The sequence below is a fragment of the Acanthopagrus latus genome, chromosome 8 (assembly GCF_904848185.1).
Source record: "Acanthopagrus latus isolate v.2019 chromosome 8, fAcaLat1.1, whole genome shotgun sequence".
NCBI classification, from domain to species: Eukaryota; Metazoa; Chordata; class Actinopteri; order Spariformes; family Sparidae; genus Acanthopagrus; species Acanthopagrus latus.
Window position 1 is genome coordinate 25019948 of NC_051046.1, and position 21506 is coordinate 25041453.

The following is a 21506-nucleotide window of genomic DNA, read 5'->3' on the forward strand; positions in this document are numbered from 1 at the left end:
GAGCAGGCTGGAAACTGTCATTCAGGTGGGGAGAATCTAAAGGCAGTAGGGTGAAGATCACAGCTGTGTGAACCGGCTACTGAAGTGATCTAAGAGCAGAGCGAGCCGGTTGTCATCATATAATATAGAGGTATATAATCTTCTCCCTCACCGCCGAAGCTCTGATGTTGATGGCTGCTGTGAGAGTCGTCAGTAAACACATGCTCAGACGGTTTGAAGGTGCCCGGGCATGTTTTGTTATGAAATCACGTGAAATATCTCAAGCACTAGGATTAGAGACAAGACACTGCGCTGGTTCTGCAGTGTGGCCCCCGGATCCTTCCAGACAACTTCCTGTCTCGCTCACTAAATCTAGTGAAACTAGCGGTGATCATAAATTTTTTGTTACCATGACTATGAAAGGCCACCTGACTATGGATCTGAAACTGATGAGATGGGGGTGCGCAAACACACACACACACACACTCCTCACCTGTAGCACCAGAGACTCCTTGTCTCCCTCTAGGCGGAGCAGTCGTTCTTGGTACGTTTCATTGTTGGCTGGAGAACACAGGTTCACCTGGGTAACGACAGAAAAAACAAAAAGGAGGTGAAGAACACTGAGCATCCCCATTTTCCTCCTCGTGAATTAGCGAGATTTGAAACAACAGTTTTGGTTCAGCGAAGCTTTTGCCACAGCAATGAATCATTTAGCCCAAACCTGCAAAGATGTATGTTTATTCACAGTTGGAAATAAAATGATTTTCAGCCAGTTCAGTGTCCATTTAGATTACTGTGTTACATTTGCTTCTGTGTCCGTGGCTGCTCACAACTCCTCATGAATTGAAATGTATTTGAAGCACACACATGATCTGATCTAATGATGTGACTTTTGTAACTGACGGGCTGTACCACTGGTACTGGTGTGTCCTATTATAGGTGGAGAAAACTTAAACAGGCATGTGGAGACAGCTTTTCCCCAACAGCCTTTCCATGTGGTATTACTTTAGGCGGCGCTGTTGCAATGACAAGCTGACTGCTTTCTGTTTTCTCAAACAAGCATCTCCCAACAACACAAAATGCTAGTTTAGTCACTCATTTAGTCTATGATGGAAGTGGTGCGAGGCCACCAGCCTTTGTGGATCGTCAGTTGGCGTTCATTTTCCCAGGAAATAGTGAAATTGAGGTTTATAGTTTATAGTTAATGCCAATGTTGTCTTTATTCTAAAGCCAATTACACTGTGCAATTTACACAATGACACATTGAAGCTAAAAATGTGTGCATTGTCAATTTAAATATTTCATGATTGGGATGAAGTCAGATCACTTTGTAGAGATCTGTTTCCACTTTTCTGTTTTTTATTCACCCGAGGGTCTTATTTATGGTTGATCAGCATCTAGAAAAGTTGCATGAATCCTAAAAATGGAATACTGTGCCTCCGGGCTGTAAACTATTAAAAAGATGAAAACTTCCAAAAGGGAGTGCATTCTTTTTATATGGATTGTATTTGCTATGTGGAGCTTCAGACAACCACTGAATGATATCTCCTTCCTTATTCTTTAAACTTGTCTGGCCCGTGGCTGTTGGTGGGAGCTGTGAGAGTTTTGTGCAGTGCATCACTGCTGTGTTGCTCCACTGAGGCCTGCTCCGTGTGCAGGACCGGGCCCAGATAAAGCGCTGGCTGACTGACTCCTGCACAAAGAGCCGACAGAGCTGTTGCTGTTCAAATTCAGATTATTTCACAAGGCACATGATGAAGAGTTTGTGCAGATCATCTGACTTGTCTTATTTATCCACAAATAGCACAGGAGAGAATTCTTTCCTGACGCTTGTGTTATGGTTTTCACAGGGCCCTACTGTTCCCAGTCCTGACCGCTCTGAGGCTAACAAAACATTTTTTTTGTAGCAACCTCGCAGCCGAGCGGGAGAAAAAGCTGCGTCAGGCTCTTTCTAGAAATAGAAATGCTTGGTAATATGTATTTACTCAAAGACTGTGAAAGAGATCTCTCGGTCAGAAGCTCTCATGCCAGTTCTGTGGTCCCCCCCCCCCACTATTAAGGTTATGCTGGAATTATGTGTTCCGCAAGTCATGAAGTAAAAATGAAAATCAAGCAGAACTATTTGAAATGATGTAGTCAGTACAGATTCCCACTTTCCCCCCTGAAGAGTCAGATTATCCTGTCTTTGAGTGTCCATGTCCAGGGCTGCTGACTCGGTGACTCCTCAGCCTGCCGCTGCTGTTAACAGAGAAACTGAGACGGAGGAAAACATTATTATCCAGCTATAAAGCCCAGACATGGTGAGATGATGTGTTCTGCTTCTGTCAGCGTCAGAGCAGAGGAAGGGCTCGACTGTCCCTCAACGCTCATAAATCCTCAACTTCATTAAAAGTACGACTGATGAGGAATATCTTCTCATGTTAAAAGGCTTCAAACAGACATTATGGGCGCTACCAAAATTTACACTCAAGAACAAACACTTCAGGCTGGTGGTGGAGGCCACAAACATATCTGTGCTAGTGCTATCACATTAAAGGGGTATTACAAGGGGCTTTCCTCTACACATTAGTTTTAGAGCTGAATTGAACAAGGCACAGGTGGCATGTTTGTGACTATAATGTATGTCAAAAATATCCAAACACAGTCTCAGACTTTCAATAGATGATTTCAAGGCTGTCTGAGATAAAAAATAAGATAGAATAGAATAAAATACAAAGCCTGTATATTGTCATCATACAGGACACATTGACGTTAGGGGCAGTAAGATGTTGCTTCAGTAGACAAACATGGTAAACAAACAGTTTTCTAAAAGGTAGAAAACAAATGGGACAATAGAGTAAAACTAGTAACCAAGAAGACGAAATCAGGATATTTTTGTATTAGCAGCGGATCAAATTTATTACGGAAACTGTCGCACATTTTGACAAACCCGCTGAGAATCTTCACCCAGCTCTGCAGTTCCTCTCAGTCCCGCTGAGCGTTTGAGCTCACCGGTTTTACGGCCCACAGCTTAAATCTGGCTCGGCACCAAACAGCACAGACACAGTTGGAGACCGGCTGGTGAACATGGTGGAGCAGATACATGTGTCCCTCAGGAGCTGGTTGCATCCAAAACAGAACTGATGAAGAGTGTACATTACGGGTCAGACACAATATCAGTATGTTAATATGCTATATCACTTCCTCTTGTTATACAATTGTTGATATCCTAAAATATTTATATTCTTATTGAACGTGCAGATGCCCCTTGCTTTTTGACTCACCAGAGTCACTACCTCACATCTCCTTATAAACGACTGTGTACTCAGAGATTAAACAGAATTTAGCGAGGCTCAGTTTTATCCTCCCTTAAAACATTTTAATTGTAGATGAGATTAATGTTGCTCTGTATCTGCAGGCTGGTTAACTGAGCAACTGTTAGCTAACAAGTTATCTCTAACCACTTTATAAGGTGATAATGTCGGTGATTTGTTCACAGGTCGCCCCTGTTGACCACAAGTGAGAGGATTGCAGAAACGGCAGTTGCCAATCACCTCAACAATGACTTGTGTCCTTGAGTGTGTTGTATACATTCATGTGCATCAACAGTCCATTGCACAGCTGTCTATACTATGGCCAAAACACACTGCTTAAAACAGTGCTGTGCGTAGATGTAGCTGCTTGTGAGAGGCCCTTCCTGCCATCACGTCACGACGATGACCCAGTTTTGAAGAGGAGAATGTAAACATGTGCATTTTAGGCTTTTAGCTGAAATTCTTATCTGATGCTACGTACAGAACAATGACTGTAGAGTAAGCTTTAAGTACATGACCATCAACAGTGTGAGCCAAAGATATCACGCTGTCTCAGAAAACAGACAACCGCCCCCAAAATCTGAGTGTAATCCTCAATCATCCGTCTGCAGCTGAGGGTTCACAGGATGTATACAGACCGGGCCACCTGACGCTGACCATATGGACATGTTAAACCCACTGACATACTGTAAACTCAACTGTGAGACAAAGAAGCAGATGGAGAGGAGAGAAAGAAAGTGTGAGATCAAAAGACTTCACTGGATCTGTGTTTGGATGAACTGTCACCAAAGGGCCCCACCAAAAAAACCCGCAGTGTGAGAAGAGCCTGTGGCTGAAAGTCTGCAGTTCTGCTGCAGGGGTACTTTTTCGTTTATCACGCCAGTGGGAGCAGTCAGGAAGTATGTGTAATATGCTGTAATCACAGATATTCCCATCAGGCTGCAGAGAAGCAGGGCCGTTTTAAGTGACGGAGCACTTGACGGGGCTGATAAAGACAACAAGGCCAGTCTAGGTCTATCTGTCTGTCGTCACCTGGTGGACTGTGACCAGAGTTAGGTTCCTGATTATCATCACTGTGGGGCTTTTTCTCTCACCGCTGGTGGAAATACAATCGAAGTTACACAGGTACACTTTCCCACAGCAGAGCAAATATTAAAGGTGGCCTGTAGAAGAAGAGTAGATAAAGGCACAGCATATAACTGCATGCTCTGTACAGTATGCCTCATGAAAGCTGGGCCGTGCTCTGAGTTTCTACACCTACAGCTCCGGCCAGTGGAGTGGGTGGGACGCCCGATGACATACAGAACACATGATCCCACTGTCTATGAATGCATGACAACATGCAGGATGGCAGCTACTTTAATGCTTTACAGAAAAACAGTTGTATATAAACTAAAAGCACAGAATTCTGTAACTGCCTCAAAGCCTTTATTCCCGTGTGGCAGCAAATGGAATATCTTTGGGTTGTGGGCAAAAAAAGACATTTGAGGACGTACTCTTGGGCTTTGGGGAAAACTGATTGACCTTTTCACCATTTTTTCACATTCCAAGGACCAAACAACTAACTAATCAAGAAAATAATAAGCAGATTATTCAGCAGTGAAAGTGATCATTAGTTGCAGTCGTGTGGTTTCTTTAATCAGACAGCATGCTCTTTATAGTCATTAGAGCTGCTACTAATGATTTTTTTCACTATCAATTAGTCTGCCAGTTAATTTCACAATTAACTGATTGATGGTTGAGTCTATAAAATGTCCCAATGTGACGTCATCAGCACTTCTTCCTTTATTCAGCCAGCAGTCCAGAACTAGAAGTTTCTTCATTTACCATAAAAAAATAGCAGCTTGGTTACAGAGCACAGTGCTACAACAAGCACATAAAGACTTAAAGATGGCTATCCTGCCGCCTGCTACTTCTGTTTTTTGTATGTTTACTGTCTTGTCCTGTTGCTGTTTTGCTGTCATTCTGTGGAGTGTTACATGTTACAGAAGAGAACCACGATGGAAATAAGACTTTGGGTTTACTGTGTTTTCATCCTCGATGGTTTTTAATGCCTGTTTTATGTTCTATCCATGTCATCTTTTTGTCATTCGTTCAATCGATTATCAAAATAGTTAGCAGCCGTTTTCAGACCGACTTATCATTTAATCGACTCATCGCTGCTGCTCTGACAGTCGTGCGTTTTCCTCTTCACCTGAATCCAAAGTTTCCCATTTGGAGTAAAAAACACTGGTGAGACATTTTCTCGAATTCCTTGCTGCTCTCAAAGTGAGTGCTGAGTGCTGATTCGCTCCTGGAGCGTGTGCAGCACATTAGCTTAGGCAGTCTCTCGAGTCACACCACTGTGTCTCCAAATCTAATTTAGAAGCTGGTCCAATTGAATTTTATGTCTGCACAGCTTGACTCTCATCGGGGAGTGTGGAAAGTGGATCTGAAGGTGAGTTGGTGGCATTCAGGATGTGAGCTGACGGTATCTGCAGATGTTAGTTTACACTGACAAATAGTTTTCTTCATAGTCTTAAGCGTGCTTTAAACACGTTGACTCATGCTATATGCAGCGATAAACAGATAACAAAAACTGTTCTGGCAGTTGGTGGTTGGTGACGTCGGACTGCAGTATGAGCCTTCCCTTCAGGTGAAACCACCGCGCTCACTCTCAGCTAACTACATGTTAACTATCACATTTCCCTGAACAGATAAAGAACAGGTTTGGTGTGTCTGGACTTGAATTTGTTGCAGATTAGAATCTGTTGGCGATTTGTAATAGTGTTTCTTGTCTTTTTTTTTTTTTTTTCGTGATACAGCTTTTGCAGTCGTTTAAAGATCCCATCAGACAAACTTGAAATACTGAAGGGAATAACATAATTCACTGTAGTAAACCCCGCCTTTTATTTCATTTGGCTTCCATTGCTTTGCTGTGATATGATACTGAAACTTATCATCACCACTGATTTCATGCAAATCGCCCAGCCCTACAGAGCATAACTTTCATACCAACAGGCACCGTAGCGAAAATTCAGCACATGAACCTACTTGAACTTTAGTTCTAAAGTATCACATGACGAAACACATCTCACAGATTAATGACGAACAGAAGTTAGTTCACGCGTCTGTCTGTGGAGATTTGAAGAAGTGGTCCACAAAAAACATTGTCTCTTTCACAGATAAACTGCAAGTCAGGGAAAAAAAGTGAAGTCCATTCACTGAAAACAGATCCCTGCCTCGAAAGACTTCAGAATCAACTTTCCCCTATCTCTGTATCTGCTGTGTCAGTATATTGAATCAGAAAGAGAGTTGAATGTCCTGGAAGAGGCAGGATATCTGCTTTGCAGGCTCGATTGATTAGATATCACAGAAACAGAGATCAGCTGAGCGAAAAGTACCCAGAAAACACAATGAAATGACTGAGGCAAGATGTGACGGGGTCTGAAATGTGGATGTACATTTTGCTATTGTGTGCTACCACCTGAAAAAGCCACACTAAAGAGACGAAGAGTGCCACCTGCAGTTATTGTAACAGCTTTGCACAACTGTTGATGAGCTTTTTGCACTCACTCAGAGAGGGATCAGGGTTGTGTGAGGAGAAACGGAGCCAGTTAACAATCAAAATCGTTGCATTATAAGCTACGTTTTTTCCACAGTTAACTCTGTTTGGTTAAAGCCGTCATATCAAAGTGTTGTATGGGATGAATGGTCTGTATAGGTCAGCTGGAGGCCACAGTAAAAGAAAAAAAAGCAGCTGGAGCTCAAATATAAAGACGTCTGACGGATCCACACAGACTTGGGAGGGCACTGATTAATATCTACGATAATCCGCTTATGAAACTCCAAGACAAAACAAAAACACAGCCTGAACTCAACACTGTTATTCCTGAAACTTCATGTCCCAACAACAGCACGGATCTGTGGTGGCAAAGTCTCCCTCTGATTGAATCCAGCGGTATCAGCAGCTGCTTTGTCAACAGCAATCAGCTGATGGATAATGCTCTTAATCAGATAACACAGTCCTTGTGATACATGCCTCCACGCACACATACGCCCTATCAGCGCTGCAACAAGTTGAGATGCAGCCCCGGCTCTTGAGCTGAAGGAAATTACATCAGAAAACAGTCCCGTCGCCGGGAAATCACACAATAAGAACAGGACAATAACATGCATCTGAGCTGCGGTGATAGTTATCTGACAGGGACAGAGGAGCTTCCCCCCCCTTCTTCTTCCCTATAAATATGGCTCTTCACTCCACTGGAAAGGAAATAGTGGAAACTCCTTCAAGGCATCAATTCAGCAGAAGGAATGTGATACAAGGAAAGACGTGAGGAAGTGAAATCAAAGTTCAGCGCTCACCTTTTTGAGCCAGGAGAAGTGCCTGTAGAAGTCAATGGGAGTCTCCATGCTGCCAGCCCATCGCTGCCCTGCCTGTTTCTACTGTGTTACTGTGCCCCTCTATCAGACTGTGTGTGTGTGTGTGTGTGTGTGTGTGTGTGTGTGTGTGTGTGTGTGAGCGTGGCCCACAGTCCGGACAAAGCAAGAACGGATTCTTGAGTGTGCAGACTGCTGCAGCATGTGAGCGCTGTCATGTAAGAGTGTGTTTGTGTGTGTGTGTGTGCGTGTGTCTGTGTGTGTGTGTCACAGCTGTGGAGGAGGGCGTTTTACGATCTCTGCCTCCTGAGTGGGACAACTCCCCCCCTGTTCTGTCCCCCTCCTCCTCCAGCACTTCTCTCCTTCCTTTCCTTCTTTAGTACCACTCCTTTCTTCTCTCTCTTCTCACTACTTTCCCCTCACTTTATGTCTCCTCCCTTATCTCTTCTTTCACCGGACTCCCGCTGCTTCTTCTCTTTTCCCCCCGTCCTGGGTGGAGTTGTGTTCTTCTTCTTCTTCTTCTTTTCCTTCTCTTCCCCTCTTGTACCTCTTCTCACTCACTCTTTCCCCAACACCCTCTCTCTTTTTTCTTCCTTTTCTTTTCTCCTCGGTCGCTCCCCCTCTTTTCCTCTCTGTCCCTGCTGAGGTCCGTCTGACAGCCAAATGGCCGAGCCCAGAAAGGAGGGGGGAAGGTGGGAGGGTTGGTCGTTTTTCTTCTTTCTCTGTCATCTGTTTGCGTCTGAGTGTTCTCTCTCCCTCTCTCTCTCTCTCTCTCTCTCTCTCTCTCTCTCTCGCACACACACACACACACACACAAAACCAACAGCATCTGATGTCAGACATGTGAACAAAGCAGCAACAGGCTGTAATGTCAGCACAAACACGAACCATGCCAGATCTCTCCCCGTCGCTTGTGTTCTTTTTTTAATTAAGTTACAGTGAGAGCGCCGGCAGACTTCAAAACGGGTGAGAGACTCTCTCTCCCTTCCTCTCTCGCTCCATCCGTCTGTCCCTCTGTGGCTTATCATCATGTTTAAACCCATTAGCTCAGGTTTCCATTTCCTGTGTGTTTTACAATACCGTTCACCGTAATAATGCCAGCCATTTGTCTGTGCGACAGGTTCATTCACACACGCGCACACAGACACACACACACAAACACACACACACTTATACAAATGCACACACACATACAGTATACACACAAACATTTAAACTACCCTTCAGATTATGTGCTTCAAATTAAAAATGAGTCTGCACTCCATGTTTGTTAGTTTGAACTTGAGAAAAGTATTCTGTGTTGTGGAAGCTCATCAGGCTTAAGTTAAGCGCAGCACATCTACGCTGGCCAAAATGTATGAGCTTATGGAATGCTGCCTACATCCAAGTAGATCGACTGCACATGTGTAATGTATGTCCTGTACAGAGCTGGGTGTGTCCGTTTTTCACTGTGAAGGACAATAAGGATTATTCTTGATAGGTAAAATGACATAGGCGCTTGTCAGAGCCTTTTAAATCACTTCTTTCAACATCTGTACGTCACCAAAATTCCATAAAACTAAAAAGTTCTTTCAAGTTAGTTAATGCAAACTGACGAGCAAAAGAAAAAAACATGTTTTTAAAGCTGCAGCTTTTTATATCAATGATTGATCAGTCTACTGGAACTGGTGTGTATTCCAAATTAGTCAGACTGATGACCTTACTGTACAAAGATCACCCAACTCTACAGCTCCTCTCACTTCTACTGAACTTTAGAGCCACTTCGCAGCTTATTCTCTCCGGTTTTAGTTTGTGTAACTACTGTTTTGGTTCACACTTGCTGCTGTCATCAGTTTTGTTTTCAGACACAGCAGGAAAGTGTTTTCAACAAAGAAAACTGTGGTATTTCTCACTTCAATACAAAATTAGGGGATTAGACCGATTATTGGGCCGTTTTTCAGCATTTTCCCCATTAGCAGTACCTGTGATTTTTCTGTCAGATTGCCATCAGAGCTTTGGTTCTAATACAGCATCATCTCAAACAACATCCCACATACAGCAATATCTGATTTGTAATACGTCAGCAGCCTATAAACACTGAAAAATGAACTAGCAGAAAATGGATGTACTCAAGGAAAGTACTTACAGTACATCCATCCATCCATTGTCAGAAACTGGATTATTATCCTTTTCAGGGCCACTGGGGGCTGGATCAGATCCGATCTAATACTGGGTGATGGTGGGGTACAGCTTGGATAAGTCACCAATTCATCTTTGAACTTTTCAAGGTTTATTTGCATAAATTTGTCTTTGGATTGTGGGAACCAGCCAGAGTACCAGCACAGAAAGGTCCTGCCCCAGCAAACCCAGGTCCTTCTTGCTGTGGGGCAACAGCTACTGCGCCACCATGCTGCCCACTTACAGTACAGTACAACTAAACTGATCTTCCATCACTGGTTGTTTGAAAGTTTGACATAAAGCTTTTCATTGTTACTGCAAATAAATATAGTTCCCAAACATCGGTTTTCAGTCTCTGTTATTTCTAATAATCACCACTGGTATTGGCCTTGAAAAAGCTTCATCGGCCGACCCTTAACACAATTACTTAAAAAAGATCGATCTTCTTAACCATGTTTGGTACCATATGTAAAGATTGACATGTTCATTAAATACAAAAAGGCTTGTGTATTGTGAGATAGAACAATAGAGTCTTTCTTTGACTTCTTTGACCCACTCCGTGGGCACTACAGTGGTGCGCGTGTCAACTTGCTGTTGGAAAGTAGAGTGAAAAACGCAGCTAGTACTGGTGTATTGATGCTGCAAGGACAAGTATTAAAACCGTTTCAAATACTCAGATTTATATGTATCAATATCAGACAAAGGTAGTGACAGGTTTAAAGGCAAATGATAAAAGTGGATCATTTAGCAGCTTAATGGCCAGAAATTTCTCTCATGAGTTGGTGAAGACCAAAAACACACTTGCAAAAAACTGGACTTATTCGTCAGGTTGCTGAAGCTCGACTCCAAATAAAAGCTAATGCAGATGTGTCTGCTGGCCGTCTAATCAAACAACTGTTTTTCTAGCAGTTTCGCTTCATGAAATCTAAAAGGTGATAATGTGTCGATGCTGTGTTAGCAGCATGTTATGCTGGCCACTGAGGGAAGACAGAGAGACTGAAGCTTCGAGTGCAAGCCAAATTAAAGTAAGCAGCAAATAAAAGCTACCAAATGTGTATGACTTAAAATGTCCCCTTCCATGACCCCCTATGTTATCATGAAAACATGCACTACTGTCCTGTCTCCAACAGACAAACACATGCTCTCTGACTACCTTTGGAAAAACTTCTCCAAATTTCATCCACTCAGAACATCATCTGAAGACATGCTAACGTCTCTGGGTCAGCAGTAATGACCAACAGTCACAGGGTATCGCAACTTCCTGCCAATAATACACTTATGATGCTTCCTGTGTTTACATGTGTATATCTGTGAGTGTGTGTGTGTGTATGTGTGTGTGTTTCACCCCTGGAGAGAAGCCCACAGGGTGCAGACTAATTGCAGAGCCCGATCCTCTTTGATGCTGTTCCTCTAGGTCAGCAGGGAGGAGGAGGAAGTGGGAGAAGGTGGACAGGATGGGGATAAGAGGGAGCAGTCAACCTTACATATTAGCTGCCTTGATAATCTGCCAAGCTTTTGTTCATTGGCTATTGAAATTCACAGGACACACGATCAGTTTTCACTGGACCTGCAGGGAGGAAACAGTCCCTTTGGAAAACTTTGACAAAGAGGATCCATAGTAACAGGGATGTGTTTCAAGCAAGAAATGCTGATGCTGAGATTGCCAAAAGCAATTTTATAATGCTTCCAACAATAACCCCTGAAGTTTTATTACGTGTTACAATCTGGATGTTGAATTTGTTTGGTGCATCTGTTTATATTGTGGAATTTAAATGTCAGACTAGACACGATGCAAAATCTGTGTGATCTGGCGGCATGGTAGCGGATAATCATAGCAATAAACTTTATTTATATAGCGCTTGCTACACAAATGACTACAAAGACTTCTTAAGATACTGCTGTATCTTTTGTCAATGTAACATATCGCGACATGTATCCTTATCTGGATATGTGAAGATCATTATCTGGATATGGGATTGTGGTCATGAAGCACAGCTGTAACACAGAAACACCGTCGTAAATCTTCCTCTAGTTTTTTCTTTACCTTCCAGATATTTCCGGGCAGACTCTCCGAGGTGAAATTACAACCAGAGCTCCGTGTTTACCATAAGCTGTGATAAACAAGTGTCAACAAGTGTGCAGCAGGAAACCACGTGTGGGGACATAAACTCAGGGTGGAAGTTTCATGTAAACCAATCTGCTCCTTTACAAAACATGCAGGTATACTATGATTAAAATGAAATCAACATCAAAGAGCCTGAGATTATTAAAGACATTGCATGAATATCCCTGTGGGGAATTTGAATGTTGTTTTGCTATTATAATGAGTTGAAATATTGCTTTTGGGACTCAAAAGTAAATATATTAATAGACAACACTATCATGTTAAACTGCATGATTATCCCAACAGTACAAAAAAAACAGAAACTGGAGAGAAAAATCAGGACAGCATGGAGCAGGGAAGGGGGAGTGAATAAGGGAGGGGGAGAGACAGTTGGAGGAAAAGTAAGAAACAAAAGAAGAAAGAGAACTAGGGAGGGGGTGCTGGCAGGAGTCACTGTGCAACATGTGAGACATCTGCTGTTGAAACAATGTAGGAGCTTAAAATGCTGCTGAAGTGGATCCAAGATCCTCTCGTCCCTTTTCAGCCTCAGCCCTCTCAGTCGGAGTGTAAAAACTCACAAACAGCAGCCTCTGCAGGACAACGCTCGGCAGCAGCTACAACCATACAGCCCAATCTGACAACAGCTACAGTGTGTGTCAGTGTGTCACTTCAGCAGAAAGCACATAGATACTCAAAACATCATTTGTCATTTCAAGAAATAGAGACAAGACCTTCTGTCTGTGTAACATAAAGTAGATGATGTTACAAACAACCCAAAAGTAGTTTGAACGTACCTTAAAAGTCCTCAGCAATGCAGTTCTCTCGTTAGAGCCTGTCTGGCTACTACACTGAGCACGTCATTTACAAACACACTCACGTCAGAACATAGGAGGAGGGTGTCCTAACATGCAGAGGGGCAATGAGAGGGGAAGAGTGAGTAACAGTATGCAGCGAAAAACAAGGAGTGAAGGAAAAGAGAGAGAGAGAGAGAGAGAGAGAGAGAGAGAGAGAGAGAGAGCTGCTGTAAACAGAGGAGGCTGAGAGGCCATGCAGGACAGACAGAGGGTGTGAGGGAGGGAGCTCAGCACAGGAAGCTGATAATAGTTGAGTTGTAATGGTGTCTCTGAGGAAAATTTAATGGGACCCGTCCCAAACCTCTCCCTTTGTTCCCTTCCCTCCTTCCCTTGCTCTGTAACTGTAGATGCAAATGGCACTGCGTCAGATTAATGAGGAAAGGCAATGAAAACATGGTGACTGGCAGTCAGAGTCCAACAGCCTTTGGAGAGTATTGGGTATTTTGACCTCAGTCTCTGCTTGGCAGAATAATGTATGTAAGGAGTTACTACGGCTGACAGTCCTACATTAGGGGATTATTATTGTTATTGGTCTATTTCATATCATTATTTGTATCTTAACTAATTGCATTTGGGGTATTTCATTATTATTTTGGGTATGTGATTTGTTTTCCCTTTGTGGGGTGTGAGGTTACAGTATTGATTGCTGTGGAATGATCATCAGGATTACACTGTACAGGGAAAGTGAAGAAAGCTCTTGAGTTTTTACACAAGAACTGAAAAAAGCATCAACTACAAGAAAGAAAGACAGGATGGAAGGAGGAAAGAAAGAAAGAAAGACCAGATGTTGCTCGTCCTCACAGCGACATGCCAACCCACTGCAGCAGAGAATAGCTGATCTGTAGCACAGCAGCTAAATTCCTCTCCACTCCCTTTGACCCTTTAGCTGACCCCGTGTCACTATGAAAACGCTAGATGATAGATTATGATCATGCTGACACACTATTGTCATGGGAAGCTTCATTTAAATGACGGAAGTGTCACGCTGACACAAACTTGACCTTAAAGATCCAAGCTCTTTATTGTCATGAGCATTACAATTCTAATAAAACATTAAATAATTAAATAATAAATAATCTAAAATGAATAAACTATCAAATAATATTTTGGCAGCCTTATATGGATGATATGGATATAAATACTGTGATAAGCTGTGCAGCATAAGCATTTCCTGTTTAAAGAGGCCTTTCAACATACAGCAGCTGTTTCTTTTGGTGAGCGATGCACGTCTGACTCCATTTCTCTGAGACGGCCAACTTTCCAAACATCACAATGAATATACTTATATAACGTGGTGCATCACCAGGCACTGCATTCTGTTCTGAGTGCCAGCAAACACAACTTTAATTCACAGAGACGTGTACACTGAGCACAGAGTGCAATTTCTAACCCAGCTGTGTAATCTCTGAGGACAGTGAGAGTTTCACCACACATTCAAAATGAGCAGCTCTATAAACTCTCTGGCTATTGACATGGAAATACTGAATCTAAAAAGGTTTGCAACTGCTATTGCTGCGGCTCTATGGATGGCAAGGTCAGTCTGTCGGTCAGCCCGTCACTTGGTCCAGAATGAAAGATTTCAACAAGTGCAGCATAGAGAGAAGCAGGTATGATGTACTATTGTAAGTTAACCCAGAAGTTAGTATCGCCCTGGTACCTTGAACCGCACCTCAAGATAATGACATTATAAATAAAATATGAAGCAAAATATAATGTTAGCCTATAAACAAACTACATCACAGTCACATGAGTTCAACATCATCACCACAGAGCTTCCTACTACACACTACAGACACTTTACCATAAACTGATCAACACACAAGCTTGCAAGCTCGAGTGAAATAGTTGAGTGGTTTATGAGAAGAGATGTTGATTTGAGTCGAGGGAACTGAAAGTGCAAAAATGCTCCAGTATTTCCAGGTTTCACGACTCGTTCCTGTGGCAGCCTCCTGGATTCATTTCAACGCATTAGTGAGGATAATAAGTTCTCATTTGAAATTTAAACCACACACGTGTTCCAGTCGTCCGTCTTAAGTACAGATGACCGTACAAATAGGATCCTGTTCCAACCAAGGCTGTGTCTCACATTTTACATGCATGACTACAGGACTGTTAATTTGGCACAGCTAAAATAAAGATGACCTACAGTACAATTGATATCTGACAAAAACAAGTGTAAGTCCTGCTGAAACGAGCGCTACCAAGAGTTATTAGCCACTGAATGAGTTTACAGAGCATAGAAACCACTGAGGGAGCGTCCTAATACAGCAGTTACTTTTAGGAGGAGCCTATTTATCTTCTTGTCTTGGCCAAAATGGCTAAAGCTGTATGCTGTGCACACAACATCTCATCTTGTCTCATAAAGCAGTGTGTATTTATCAAGGCACACCTGCGCTGGACTTTTGTCTTATTGAAATTAAAATCACAACTAAGTTCTCAAGTGTTGTACTCGATTTTAATTTAACAGCCTAGACACCGTTGTTTATTCTTCACAGTTGTACTGCTCGGGGCACAAATACTTATTAGTAACGCTGCGCATTTATTAGCTTCCTGAAGATATGGCTTCAGGGATTTACTACCATAGTCTAACATCAGACGCACCCTGCCTGGCCTGTTACAAAGTAACATCTGCTAACGTCAGAAGAAATGATTGTGTTTATATTTTTATGAGTTGAGAAACTTTTTAAATTGTCATCTAATAACTTGAGCGGTACAGAGAGTAGGGCTTGTGAATGTGAAACAAATGCCATTTAACCTTTGAAGGCACAGAATACATGAGCCCGAGTGCTGAACATTCAAGCATTAGCCGATTTCCAAGAGAGCGGGTGGTTCACTGAGGGTGAGCACATCGCACAGTGGGAGAAATCAACAGAACACAATGCTTCTCGGGAGCAAGGAAACAGCTCCTCATGCTCGAAAAGCCGATCTTTACATAATGAGCCGAGGAGATTCCTCACTCTGGATGGTCGCTCATCTTCGGCTTTTTCTTCATGTGTTACCACAAAAAAACAAAAAAAACACCAAAGTCGCAAAATGCACAGCACAATCCGCCATGCTGCAATAACGCTTCGCACACTGAAATGGTGCTCATTAAAAAGACTTCAAAAATCACTACACGGACGCAGCATGATGCCGCCTGATGTGAAACAGATCAAGTGCGACACCTCCACTTGACCTGGCTGCAGTTGTGAGTTGTGAAGACCACACAGCAGAAAGCAAACTGGAGACAGCAAATGATACGGAAAAATGTCATGTTTAGATGAGAGATGATTTGAAGCGTAGCACGCAATGTACTCACAGCTCCGGCCTGTAGCCAGTCTATCAGAGCCTGGGCCGTCTCTGAAGGTAGCTGTGATCTGAGGCTGTCTCTCTCCTCCTGGTTGGGCTGGAGCTCCAGGGCAAGCTTGAGGTCCTCGGCTAACTGAACGACCTGCAGCGGGCCGGCGCTGACGGGAGAGCCCAGGTCGTACATGCTGTTAGAGAACTCCACCGCCGCCGCTTTCGAACCTGAGGAGTGTGTGGACGAGGAGGAGAGGCGAGAGACCGTTACTCACAACAGAGCGATTATTAATACCATCACTAAAAACTTCAATGTGACTGCAGTATGAAGCTCATCTATTAGCTGTGTTACCAGCCAATTTGCAAGAGGTCCAAGAATGGAGCTTTGAATACTACTGAACATAGTTTAATCAGAGACACGCATCCTTCTGAATGCTTCCAAAATGTCCATGTGTCACCTGGATCATTTCCCTGGCAACAACACACAAACGCACACACACACACACACACACACACACACACACACACACACACACACAAAGTAAGGCACACCCTCACATGCACATCTGGATACACTCAAATAATTTGGACTGAATGAGCAGCCACACATTACAGCTCCTCCATACAATACATGCGGTCCAAAATGAATAAATGGCGCATGATGAAAACAGTCTTTGCTTGAATATCTCTGTACAGCAGAGCCCGAGAGCAAGCGCAGAACTTTTACTTGTTGCAGTGTCTTTGAGCACATAAACAAATCCACTTCTAATCACCATACAGATTGAATAGTCTATAGAAATACACAGCTATTTTAACCAGGTTCCTCATGTCACACATTTGCATAATGTATGTCTAGGACATAAGAATTAACTAAGCACAGTTGCTCTGATGTAGTCCACTGTGCAGGCTCAGGTGTGCACAAGCTGAACAATCAGAGTGGACCAGGTATTCAGGAGAGACAGGAGCAGAAACAGAGGGTGGATACAGAGAAGTATGAGAAAACTGATGTGCTTTTTGAGCATTAGAGCATGTAAACCTATTCTTGCCAACAAATATCATGTATGTCTCATTTGAAGTCTCGCCTTTTAGATGAACTAAATGGATACACTTGGAAATAACATAATTTAAAAAAGACCAAAAGGAAAATGTGTGTGGCAGGGGTTTTCTACCAGGAAGTTATTGTGATTGTTCGATATGAAGAAACTTTGAGTCCCCAAAAGCATAAAATAAGTCTTGTAGGATAAAGTTTTAACATCAACAGGGGACAATGTGCGCCATCTCAGCGCTGTATTTACTGCGCACTGTATAAACAGATAACTTTAGGATGGCACACTGTCCCCTCAGTCCAGAGACAAGTCACAGCGCTATGAATTAATACTGTGGTACAACTTATTTCACAGGAATGTCGAAGGTCAAGAGCCACTGTTGGAAATGCTGCACATGCCTAAGATTACGGTTGCTCATCTAAAAAGCACAGACATACAGTATATAGCTGGTGAGATTTGTACAGTTATCTGAAATGGTCTGAAGGGTAAAAAGTCTGGTCATCAGCTTCATCATGCTTCTAACGTGCTCCTGGTTGGATACTTTGAAAACTATCATTTGATTACTGTTTCATTTTGATATTGTTTGATTGTGGCGCACTGGGGAACATCTTCTGATATTTTATTCATCTCTGTACAGAGTGTACTAATAACAGTATACTCTGTTTGCAGTTAGTGTGCGTACTTACAACATACTTCATTGTTTTGTACAGGAAATTAAACATTAGTTAATCATTTATGATTCAATACTTAGTTTTTGGTCTCTGCCTGCAAACATATCAAGCTCTCATTTCGAGCTTTCATTTTGGGATTTCACTGCTATGATGCTCGACCAGAAGAGAACTGCTGGTCATGGAATGTAATATGACCAACATTTCCAAATTCGGTTGATAAGTGTCTCTAATTTCCTTGTTGGTGATTGGCTGATGTTATCGCTAATGGGATTTTTAATGTATTTCTATTTGTGGTCACTGAGAGCAGTAATAGCAAACTCAGTGCACTCGATGAGCTCATTGGTTTTGGGCATAAAGCAGCGATATAATGAGCATCTGCAGCGGTTTGTTGCTATGTTGATTCTGAGAGTGAGATGAAAAAAATCCTTGACACGGAGTCGAGCAAATCCTAGCCAAAAATATCAGTTGTCCCATATCAGTGGTCACAGAAAATGTTCTAATTTTATGGAATTCCCAATAACTCAAATCCCAGTCTCTGCCCCTCCTCTCCTCTGTCACCGATGGGATGCCTTGCTCTGCTCAATCTTTGTTTTCCCACACTGTCAGTGCATCACATTAAACATTTACCCCACTAGTTAGAGCTTACTGCCCAAGGCTGAACTGGCTGCAGCGAACATGACCCCAGTTACACACACAAAAGCACACACAAACATACACACATATGTAGCAAGTACACATGCACGCGCACACACACACACACATTAAGACAAGATAATGAGTTATTTACAGTTAATAACTGGTAAAAAAAAAAAATAGAAAGAAAAAGAACAGTATAACACTGTGAATCTGGTGATGCTCTACCAGCACCACGTGTTGTCTATAAATAACACAGATTTTGGACATTGTGTAATATCTTGAAATTTGAAATGCTGATACCTGAAGTTGTCATTTATGTTATGTCCACCTGAAGGTGTTTTTTCTTACTTTGTACACACAAAAAAAAAAATCCAAGAGTATGAACATGCTGCCACCTTTATTTGAGTTCTTCAACCCTGCGCGGACATTCTGACCACAACTTGTCTTTCTCAGGTCAAGGTGAGAGCGTGAACAACCTCGAGATAATCTCACTACTGAAACATCTGCGTAGTTTCTTAGCCAGCTGCTTTTTGTGGTTGTCAATAAATTAAAAAAAAAAAATTAGCTCTACTATGATTTCTCCCCATCACTGTAGCTAAACCCAGACAGAAGGGAAATAACAGAGAGAGAGAGCACTGCAAACATTAAAATGCTGTTCACTCCCCTCTCCCTGTTGATTTTGAGTGCTTATTATTAATGTTTGGATTAATAAATGTAAATAAATAATGCTCTATTTGTGATCACAGTTTTGTTTGTTTTGTCTGATGTTATAATTGCTACGCTCATTGTACCATATACCAACAAGCTCCTCATGTTAGGAGGAGGTGTACTGCAGATATATGTAAATCCTGAATAAAATAAAATCTTCTGACAACCCGGTCTTTGGGAATGACTGATTTAAATGACCAATTCTGCCGGGTCATCTCTGTCATATAGGAAATGACTCGCTCACCGTCACTGTCCTTAACTCATTTACATTTAGAGGATTTAGCAGACACTTTTGTCCGAAACGACATTCGTACATACATTCATACACTGATGGCGGTGGCTGCCGTGCAAGGTGCCCGGCACATCAGGAGCAGTCTGGGGTTCAGTATCTTGCCCAAGGACACTTTGACATGAAGACCACAGCTACCGTATTGTCACCATACTGTCAACACCATACAGGTGCACTGACACATCCTTATCAGTTAGGTAAAAGAAACACCACTAAGATTAAACCTTCTCAATAACAAAACATAACATCAACCTATGTACATACATCATTGGTATACAGTGAGTAACTGAAACATGCTGTTAAAACTACAAGCCTCTCTGGTGACACCTAAAGGCTTTCTGACAAACCAGAACAAAGTGGTCTGTTGAACTCATTGACAAGTGACAAGATAACATGTGATCTTTACAGTGCAGTCTGCATCATTATTCTCATTTACGTGCAGATATTGGTTGCTGGGAAAGCTCAGTAAGAGCGCAGAGGATGGGAACAAGCGTTGGAGCTGAGCATGACACATCCTCTGACCTCCACTTGCCCACAGCGTCTCCTTGAGGAGGCTACAACCAGCGCTGGCGATTTGTCGAAAAGAAGACCACATATTTAGAGACAACACTGGCACCTCCATGCTCTTACCTGCGATGATGTCATCCATCTGCTCCAGCGCCGCCTCCAGCATTTGACTGGCCTCCGTTTCCATGGTGGCGGTGGGGAGCATCAGATGTCAGGTTTTCAGATGTTCTGCAGAAAAAGAAAGAGAAAAGTCAGTTTCATTTATTACTAAGCTACTGTACATTGTGTTTCTATATACAGTGGCGAATGTAAAGAATGTTGAAATGACAAGGTTTACACTAACGCGTGTCTACCAACATCTGTGGAGCATGTGGATGGTTTGTATTAGAAATGTACAGAGTAAGCTGCTGTGCACGCTCCTGCCCTGCATGAAGACAGAACAAATCAGGCTTGTAGATGTGGGCGCTCTAACCAGCTCTAATCCAATGAGGATAATGCAGCTCATTTGCTTGGCAACTTTCTATGAGCTTTGAGAATCTACCACTTAGAAACAAAGACACAGATAGACAGAGAAGTGAAAGATTTCAACAAGTAACCCTCTATATTTTTCATATAGTTAATTTCCATGATACAGTAATATAGTTACTTATGTCTGGAAATCCCCAGTTAACAGTTTACACACTGAAACTGGTAAATTCATAACATGAAGACATCTGATAGTAACAATCTGTGATGGGATATTTTTCCACAGACAGATGGTGGTTTTATATGAGCTTAATTACATTTTACATCCCATCAAATGATGATGCTCATGGATCATGTTTATCTTGACAGATCATTTTTATTACATTTTTATGCCATGGTCTTTATTAAAAGGGCAATCAGTATACATATATATAAATGTTTACTGTTTGAGGTAATGAAATGACCACAAAGGGTTAGATAGTGAGGATATGATTATTGATCGGTACCAATGACTCACTTAAAATGACGAGCCGGAATGAAATCTCACTGATGATGCTGCCATGTCTACTTGTCACCAACAGAGGTCCAAAAAGTTCCTTTATTCAACAAGTGAGGCTATTTGCTTGATTCCACTCATGCTGTTTACCACAGTGTTTATTTTTCTATTCTCTACATATGCATGTAGCCCATTCTTGCACTCTCGTCTTTGAAAACCAACACTGACAAAAATAAAGTATACATGTAGCCAGGAGCAATTACACACACACACACACACACACACACACACACACACACACACACACACACACACACACACACACACACACACACACACACACACCCCAGCAAAACGCTTACACGTGTTTTAAATCCACTTTTCATCGAAGCCTCTGGCTGCCCTTCCATCTCCTCCTTGTTTCCTGCTGTTTCACCGCACCCATCCTCCCTCCTGTCATCCCCTCTTTGCCTGGCGCTCATCCCTCCTGTCATCTCTCCTTCAAGGCTCTCATCCCTCTGTCATGCTGTCATGCTGATTTACAGACAAACAGGCATGTGGAAATCAAGGGGAAAGACAGTGATGTAATCTACTGATGCCTCGAGAGCACGAACCCCCCCACCCCCCCACAGAGCACAGAGCAGCCTAATGCTCATCTGCATT

The 21506-nt window shown here is 42.5% G+C and overlaps 1 protein-coding gene across 1 annotated transcript in view; it reads right to left on the bottom strand.

The window, feature by feature from the left end:
* The window catches only part of ppfibp2b (PPFIA binding protein 2b), a 77081-nt gene that overhangs the window by 36390 nt on the left and 19185 nt on the right, over positions 1-21506 (bottom strand). The window contains 3 exon segments of the mRNA XM_037106724.1: positions 473-559; positions 16045-16253; positions 20006-20110. Coding sequence (XP_036962619.1) covers positions 473-559; positions 16045-16253; positions 20006-20087 — 378 coding nt within the window. The 5' untranslated portion in view covers positions 20088-20110.